The following is a 9260-nucleotide window of genomic DNA, read 5'->3' as shown; positions in this document are numbered from 1 at the left end:
TCCACTTTCATTTAATCTCCTCTGTTGAGGTATGAACTGTGAAAACTGCAGACACAGGAGTTGACAGTACAAATAAACTGTGTGAACTTTATTGACCCGTTAGCAACTGAGCTAAGCTAACGAGCGTAACGCGTTTGCTAACTAACTGTTAGCAAGCTATCTAGCTTGAAGAGGTTTTTATTGAACGAACTTGTGTACAATGGTGAACAAAATGCCACGGGGGAGTCAACAAAACAGTAGAAAGACAATAGAGAGAAGCTTGGGGAGTTATTGGGACTGATTAGTGCTAGCCCGGTTGGTTAGCGTGTTAGCTCACCGGCTACAGCAGTTCACCCTCGTCACCAACCTTCTGGAGGCAAATTTTGCGACATCGTGTAGAATAATTTCACTGTACCACTTTCTAATGTGACAAGGCCTCTAGACTTTTTAAAAAAGATTTGAATAAACATCCAACTTTTCTGCTTTCTGAACATTTTTTCCTCCCCTCTTAGGCCTTTTGCTGTCTCTGCCTGTCAGGCGATGGAGGAAGCCTCTCTTGTCACAATGTGCTCGCTATTCCTTCCAGGAGAGGATTGATGCGTCTCCCATCTCTGTGACTGACAGACTACATAAACAGCTAAATGCGTGGCTCAGAGCTGTCTGGCAGCCGGGCCCCCTGTGCAGGCAGAGGCTGTACTCACACTGATGTCCTGGGGGCCTGTGAGGGTGGAACGAGGCCGGGGGCTGGCACTGTTCTCATACGCCTACACCCCTGATGTAGATACACAGTGTGCAAGCTGCTATTCTGAGGAGTGCATATCATTTGGCGCGATGTTCTCATGGTATTAACTTGTAATCTTAATTAATTCATGAAACATTTGGACACATTTCGGAAGCATGTGTGATGTTTCCAGCGATACATCTCAACAGCAAGTGTGTAATTCCTGCTTTGTGATGCCCAGAAGGGGGGAAAGACAGATCCAGCCAAATTATGAAATGCAGTTAAATACAGAATTTTCTCCTATATCAGTTCATTTTCTACACTGATTTTCTCAAAATAAGGCAGCTTCAATAGTCCTTTCATATATTCAACCTTCTCTACTTGTGTTTGCTTGAAGAGCTTTAAAGTCCCCTGTTTGTAAAAGAGCAGGCGCGTGCCTCCATCTGCTGGTGACAATGTGTACATGCATTAACTCTTAAAAGTAGGGGAAGTAATACAACAACTGCTTTCCACAAAGTGAAGCACAAGAGGCAGATTGTGCCACCGACATTCAGCACTAACAATAACACACATCTCTTCCAAACAGCTGAATTTGACTTCTTATACAACCATTTTATGTCATTTACACCTTTTGTTTGAAGTATATAATATCAAACTTATCATTCTGCATTTTATATATTTATTGTTTCTACTGATGAACAGCCTACAGCAGCTCGGTGAGGCACAACTAACACAACTAACATGCTGATCTTTAGTAGGATCTTAACTTTTAATCTAGCACCACCATCAGGTCCAGTACTTTATGACCAAAAACCCTCAAAATGAATGACATTCCCATCAGCCTCAGCTGTACTTAAGCAAATATTAGCATGCTAACATGCTAAACTAATGGTTTGATGGTTGATGGTGAACATAATAAATATTAAACGATCACCAAACTCATCCTGAGGGAGACATGACCATCTGTGTTAAACTTCATGGTAATACATTTTCAAAATAATCCCTCGAGTCGCTAGCGTGGCTAAAAATGTAGAAGAAAAAAAAAGAGGTTTATTCATCTTTGCCAATAAAGAGACATTTTATCCACAGAATGTGTTTTATTTTATTTCTGCTTACGGAGCAAAACAAACAGGACAAAATCTGTCTTTGAAAGTTTTAACACACAAACATTTTCAGGAAAAGTTACAGGATAAAGTGAATTCCAACACATTCACCTGTTGTGAGGCAACACTGACCAATTTACATGTTTTTATTTATTTTTTTATTCTTACTGGTTGTACGAGCTGTCTCGAGTAAAAATGTTTAGGTCACCCGTTTTAAAAACCTGCAATTTTTCTAAAAATATACCTTTTATTTACACCTTTTTTCGTTGTTTCTGTGAGTCTGATATTATGAATATTTAAGGAATTAAGGAACATTAAGGAAAAGGCATCATGATGAGTGCTTCACTGCAGACTAGACTGTTTATCAACATTATACTGTGTAATTCATGTGGTCAACTGATTATCCAAACCTTGCATAATATAACATGGATACATGAGTAAGTCACATGCTGTCAATGGGTCATATTATTCAGATACGTGTCATGAAACAGTCCGAGGGTTTGCAGGTGTGAACACTGGTTACTGCATACTAACGAGGAGACTGGAGGGCCATCAGACAACCACCTGAAGGATTTCAACAGCCTTTGTGGGTTTGGATTGGCTCGAGTCCGACTTGTTACGACCTCCTTTCTCTGCCACGCTCATTTTCTCACAGTGCTCCAGCTGACCGCTCTGCTGGTGGCCGAATTCAAAGCTAATCCTGAGCTCTCCCATCTGACAGCGAGGGAGGACGTCCGGGATCCACTCTATCACAAACGGACTGGCCTCCTTCTGATCTGCTGGTCCTGCAGATATATATGTATATATATGACATGTATACAAATGCAGCCGTGTAGACTTCTTGGTGCTGTCGCGGCTGAAAATAAAACCCAACTCACCGGCTTTGAGGAAGGTGCGGAGCTCCATCGGTCGTATAGCCTGCGGCCGGTCTGTCCTGTATCCCTCTGGTAACTCTGGTTCAGGCGGAGGCTCTGGGCAGCGGAAACGTGAATAAGAGCCATCGACGTTCTTTACAAAACTCTGAGAGAGCTCCAGAGGCAACTGGTGGACAGACAGGGAGGTGGAGGGAGGTCAACAGTGTAAGTTTGGGTGTAGCTTTACACATTCTGACAAATCAAGCTTTCCATAATGATGGTACTAGAGCAAAAAAAAAAGGTACAAATTAGAAATTAACTCGACTTAAAATCATGTTTGATTTCCTTGAAAGAGACCTGATATTAGTTAATATTTCATTTGCATCTTTACTACAAAGAACATTGTCCTTTATTGCCTTATATTTCACTGATGTTCAAGTCTAGTGTGTTTTTAGAACTGTGAATAAAAATAGATTGAATGAGAGAATGGCAGTTATTAGTTTTGAGTTGTGTCTACAGTCCGTCGTGGTTTTAATGTCCACTGCAAACAGTTCAGCTCTTCAGCAGCCGCATATATAATATAGTTTATAGTTGTTTTGCCGTCATTTTTCCTGTCTTGTAAGCATAAATACAGCAGCACATCACAGCTGCTGTCGATAACCTGTGATTATGTTTATATCTTCATCATTAAATAAAGATTTTATCTGCAGCCCGGCAGCTTGGTTACGACTGCTGGTCAACGTTTTATATTTACGAGCTGCAATCAAATTTCTTACTCGTTCGGCTGTCTGACAACAGAAACAGAAAAAGGTGTAAATGAGAGTAATTATAATGTGAATTAAGCCGGACAAACAAACACCAGCTAGAATGGCAGCCGGATGCTGTGTGCATCGTCCATTACTCTCCAGTTCGGCTCCAACAACCTCCACAAATGAGGCAGGGCAGCCTGTGTGTAGCCTGAGAGGCAAAACCCAGGGATACAAAAAGCCATAAATTGCTATATCTCATTAAGCTTATTACTCTGAGCAAAAAGGAGAGAAGATGTTCAGAGAGGTTTTACTACGAAAAACTATAAATGCAAGGGTATAACTACCCTCCCCCTGAGAGAGAGAGAGAGGGAGGGAGAGAGGGAGGGAGGGGGTGTTTACCTCTGGGGTGTCAAAGATGCGTTTGACCTGCATGAGGTTGGTGATGTGCCAGGTGTATTTGGAGAAAGAGCCGAGAGGAAGTCCATCGTTTCTCACAAACGCTGACGTCCACACAAAGGAAGAGAAAGAGAGAGCGTCTATATTTGTTCATGTTTGTTTAGACAGTGCTGGAAGAAGTACTCCTTTATACTCCTTTATGCTAATATAACAATTTAAAAGTACTCTATTACAAGTAAAAGTACATTTACTTACCTGAAATTACAAAAGTATCGTCAACAAAATGTACTTAAAGTATCTAAATGAAAAGTACTGGTTGTGCAGAAATATTGTCCCTGATGCTGATATATTATTATACATGACATTATTGGATTATTAATACTGATGCAACAAAGCCTAAACAAGGTAAATCTGAGGGGTCACAAGCCAAAAAAGTTTGGGAGCCATTGGTTTAATCTTCAATGATTCATTGCACTTTATAAGAGTAAAAAATTTAATATTTCCCTCTGAATTGTAGTGGATTGGAAGTATAAAGTAGCATAAAATGGAAATGAAGTCATTAAGCAGTTAGTAGTAAGTAAATGTACTGAAGTTTATGTATCCTCTGATGTCTAATTTAAAATCCTGTTAAATTATGTTTTTTCCACCTGTTGTGAAGTTAGGCAGTCTCTTCTTCTTGGAGCCCAGCGACAGACGGTGCTGCAGAGCGTTGAAGAACTCCTGGGGAACGTGGTACACCAGAGGTTGTGGTTTCCCTGATGGAAAAAAAAAAAACAACCACAATTTATTTTTACTGTTTGCAACAAGCAACCAAAGCAGAGATTAACACGTCTCAGCTTTATAAGGTGCAACTAATGGCTTTATTAATGGTAAATGAATCATTTAATGATGTTTTCATGATCAGTATTGAGTTTATTGGTTGCCAGATTGAGAGACTAATCCAAAACCAACTTCTTAAAGGAGTAGTTCTTGCTTGCTTTCTTGCTGAGAGTTAGATGAGAAGATCAATACCACCCTTTTATCTACCCATGCAACAGAAGCTTTCAGCTAGCAGCAGGTTAGCAGCAGGTTAGCGTAGCTCCAACAGATGAAATATGACATGTTGATTAGCGAGCTTTAAATGTGCTGGTAGGTGGATTTTGTTATCATTGGACAGAGCCAGGCTAGCTGGTCCCAGTCTTTATGCTAAGCTAAGCTAACCAGCTGCTGGCTGTAGCTTCCCATTTAACCTGCAGTCCTGAGAGTGGTATCGATCTTCTCATCTAACTCTCGGCAAGAAAGCAAATAAGCGTAATTCCCAAAATGTCACTGAACAAGCTTCAGCTTTACCATCAAACTGGTAGTGCATTGTCTGGTGGATCCTCTCTGTGACGCTGGCCAGCCACTGGTGGAAGCCCATCGCCACTGTGCGCTCATCTACAACCTGGGTACTCCCTGAGACGACATGCACACACAGATTAGAGGATCAAGTAACACAACAAACACTCATTCATTCATTCATTCATTCATTCATTACACATTATCTGCTTTGTTTCTAGGTGGACCATTTAAGTCTGCAAACTTAATTGAAAATCCTGGAAATGGTTTACCAGTCACAAATTAAATGTTAAAATATGCTCCACTACAGTGCGACCCTGTTCTTTTCAATAGTGGATCAGGATTAGTGCTGCAGGATTAGACAGAGGGATGATGAAGATAGAGACAGATGTCTAAGACGATGTAAGGCTCTTTAACATAGATAGATTTAGGCAGCAGAAAGATGAAAAGGCAGAGAGGAGAGAGGCAGGGAGGCAGGCAGCACCTGGAGCCTTCAGACCACCAGCACCAGGGGCTTTCCTCTGACCGGCTTTCCTCAGGCCGGAGGCTGGCACTCCCTCTTTCCCCACCCCAGAGGGAGAGGCCACTGAGGGGGCTCCACAGAGGCAGGAAATTAAAGAACGACAGGTTGGGAAAGATACAGATAGAAAGAGAAGGGAGGACAATGGAAGATTCAGACAAACATGCTTTGGAGAATCATCCTGCATTAACGAGTGATAAATGCTTGTAATAAATCTGTCAGGAAGTGTTACGATGAAAGCACCAGAGAGAGATTCATCCAGGCGAAGTTTCTTTGTTCTGTGGTGAGAGTTGACGGGTTCGGCCTGTTGCAGAGGCTTCTCGCTGGGACTAATTACTCGACCGGAAGCGTTTTGCTGCGCACCTGACAGGAAAAACACGGAGAAAATACATGTTTACAGGAATATTTATTAAAGGAATAGTTTGACATTAGGGAATTTGCTTTCTTGCTGAAAGTAGGGGCCACGAGACAATTAGCTTAGCTTAAAGACTGGAAACAGGGGGAAACAGTTAGCCTGGCTGTGTTTTCCCTCCAACTGGAGCCTGTGGATTATTTGAATTATAGTCACTGATGTTATTAATGTTTGCTTTGGTTGTTTTTCTTTTTCATGTTTGTTAATTAATATTTGGGACCTTAATGTAAAGATAAGGACTAGGACTCTATGAGGGTGAGGTAGGTATAAATACACTCAGTATATATTATTATACATCATATGACTGTTAAAGTTGACCTATTTAATATAATTAAATTGATGCTATATTATAAACCCATTTATATCAATGAGGGTAGAAACACCTCTCTAAAACTATTTAAACAAAAATTAAACATCCCATCATGAAGGGCGGATTTACTGCAGGACTGTTGTATTAGACTGCATTAGCTCTAGCTAGGTGCATCTAATAAAGTGGTAACTGAATGTATGTGCCAACTTCATGTTTTGTCTGAAAGTGGCCTGAGTGGGGAAAAAATGAGAAAGACTGAAGAAAAATTATGGTTTTCAGGGATTATATTCTGGATAATTTCTTAGCGGGGAAATCCTGAAGGTTGTCAGGAAACCAGTGGAAACTCGAATCTCCGTGTGTGCATTTTCCAAAATGTCAAACTATTCCTTTTAAACAGGGTGAAACTGACATAAAAACCAGGCTCGGTTACTGTACCACTGGGGGTGTAGTTGATAAAAGCAGCAAACTCTGAAGCCAGTTTCTCATCGCTTGCAAAGGCACACACACAGGCGTAGAAGTGAAGGCAGGGCTGCGATGCGTCCGAGGCGGCCGGAGGATGAGAGTTAGCGGATCCTCCTGCTCCATCGACCCCCGGTTTGTTTCTCCTGCTGCTGCTGACCTGACAGGCACAGTGGAAAACGGCATGCTGCTGCTCTCTGCTCCGTCTCTCGCTCTTTAAAACCTCAGACAGTCCACCTGCACTTACAGTGAGATGCAGCAGCCCCAGAGGATGCTGGGAGTCTGTGTGGCACTTCACCACCAGGGTGTCTTTTGCAACGCGCTGCACCAGGGGCCCTGGAGACTCTGTGGCCAGCCTCCACAGCTCCTCCCTGGCTTGAATGGAGGCCTGCAAACCCTCCAAGACGGAGCTCTTCAAGGTGAGCGGCGTCGCGCGGCTCCGACACTCTATGGCTTGCTTGATGTGGATGCAGAGGCTGTCAGATGACTGTTTGGAACTGGCAACTGCTGATTCTGACTCGCTCTGATTTGACCTTTGACCCTGCCTGCAAGAAGGCAAAAAGCAGCGGCCCAGGTTGATGCGGGTGAGCAGGGTGGCCCCGTCGCCCGTTGCTATTGCAGTATCAGTGGGAACTAGTTCAACGAAGCCCAGCTGCGTAGCTGTGGCTCCTCTTCCTCTATGACACACTGAAAACACCTGCACTCCTCCACCTCCTCCTCCTCCTCCCTCACGCTCTTTCCCCCCTCTCTCCTCGCTGTCTATTATCACTTTCACCACCTCCACTGCACATTTCTTGCTGTTCCTGCCCGCTGCCGAAGCGTTCCTGAGGGAGATCCCACAGGCCTTGTTCTTGCAGCTGAGCCCGCGGGTGCCGTTGTAGACGCCACACTGTGGACACTTGCGAATGCCCCGTAAGGTGGCCCTGCCCAGGTTGGAGAGGAAGGCGGGAGTTGTGGTTGTGGTCTTTCTGCTGTCTCTCTGTTTTGAAGCCAGGTTGGCCTGGGCGGGCGAAATCTGCGGGGCGGAGGATGAGACCACGCTCGATGAGGAGGACACCGTTACTTCAGTTTCCATTTTGGGACTCTCTATCGCTAAGACTTTAGCTGGAGGTGAGGGGAGTCAAACCTTAACAAAAGAGGGGAAAAGAAACATAAATATCTGAGGTGATTACAGGAAAAGGTGTTAATTTATTGGTTTATTTAACAGTGCACATTAATAAACACTGATGTAAATGCACCACAGGAGAGCACATCTATGATGCCCAGCTCCATATATACTCTTAATATGACACAAAGAGGAGACTTCTCAAAGGGTTTTATGTTCTCAGAAAGGTTTTGTCCTTAGGCCAAATGTTCATTGTTTCCCTGGGTCAATATGTTGATTGATTTGTAAGCAAGACAGTTTTCTTCTGCATCTCCACAGTGGCAGAATGGATTTTTACCATTCAAACTGCATTGGAAAGGTCCGTTTCCCTTCGTTCTTTTGCAAATTGAACCGCAAAGATAGCCCTCTATTAATCTCTTACTGTGTTAGTGTATATCAAGAGACACAGGACCCTGAGGAACATGAGGGATGAGCCCCGCCAGAGTTAGCCAAAAGGCTATTTTTCATCTGTAGTCCCTGGACAGATGTTACAAAGTCACTCTAAAAACAGAATATAAGATTAAAATTACAAAGTTATTGAGAGTTATAAGCATGCAGAACAATAATAAAAAATAATATTGATGTTAGTAAAAAAAAACATTAATGCAACTATTCAAAAACATGCAACAGAGACACATAATACAAGACATATAAAACAATGCAATGCATCATGAATAAAAAAATATTTTTTTCTTACAAAATCAAAATAACAATATTAAACTTTATTTAATGCCTTCTGAAGTTTTGCTAACAATTTGACAACACTGTACCAGTTAAAATGCTTTGTAACTGCATCCTGCTTCAGATGTATGATGTTCTGTGTTAAACTGCGGCTCCACCTCGCTGTAGAAAACACCACCTGAGTCCCACATGATCGATCCGTGTGTGTGTGTGTGTGTTTCCTAAAGCGATTGTTTAAACTACCTGAGATCCGCTTCTGTTTGGTCACGTTCGGCTCTGCTCTGGCCTCCCAAACCGTCTCGACCGTCGCCATTCCTCCTTACATCCCGACAACCGCATTGCGCCTGTAACGACACTCCCAATTGGTCGGAGGCGATCACGTGGGTAAAAAAAGTAGGGGCGGGCTCTCTGGGCGCGCTGAATCACGGGAAGTGTAGTTCATGTATATTGGCGGGCGGATGCTTGAGTCGAGATTAGTTTTTACGCGGTTTTTCTTGTCGATTTTCGCCTTTTAAAAGAAGTAATGTAAATTTTTTTATTGGATCACACAGGAGTGGAATATAAGTACATTTACTCAGTACTGTAGGCTACTTGATTATTAATAATTTGATTATT

General features: G+C 42.6%; 1 protein-coding gene across 1 annotated transcript; it reads right to left on the bottom strand.

Annotated features, from left to right (window-relative positions):
- Positions 1-1790: 1790 nt before the first annotated feature.
- c18h2orf42 (chromosome 18 C2orf42 homolog) lies at positions 1791-7895 on the bottom strand. The gene is made up of 8 exons (XM_070925002.1): positions 6797-7895; positions 5883-6002; positions 5604-5714; positions 5132-5236; positions 4450-4557; positions 3806-3906; positions 2682-2844; positions 1791-2588 (listed from the first exon to the last, which is right to left on the bottom strand). Exons 1-8 carry the CDS (start codon positions 7893-7895, stop codon positions 2356-2358), a joined length of 2040 nt encoding a protein of 679 aa, XP_070781103.1. The 3' UTR covers positions 1791-2355.
- Between the last annotated feature and the right edge of the window lie 1365 nt (positions 7896-9260).

This window comes from Enoplosus armatus, chromosome 18 (assembly GCF_043641665.1).
Source record: "Enoplosus armatus isolate fEnoArm2 chromosome 18, fEnoArm2.hap1, whole genome shotgun sequence".
NCBI lineage: Eukaryota > Metazoa > Chordata > Actinopteri > Centrarchiformes > Enoplosidae > Enoplosus > Enoplosus armatus.
The sequence above is the reverse complement of the archived record's forward strand: the minus strand, read 5'-3'. Positions and strand labels throughout refer to the sequence as shown.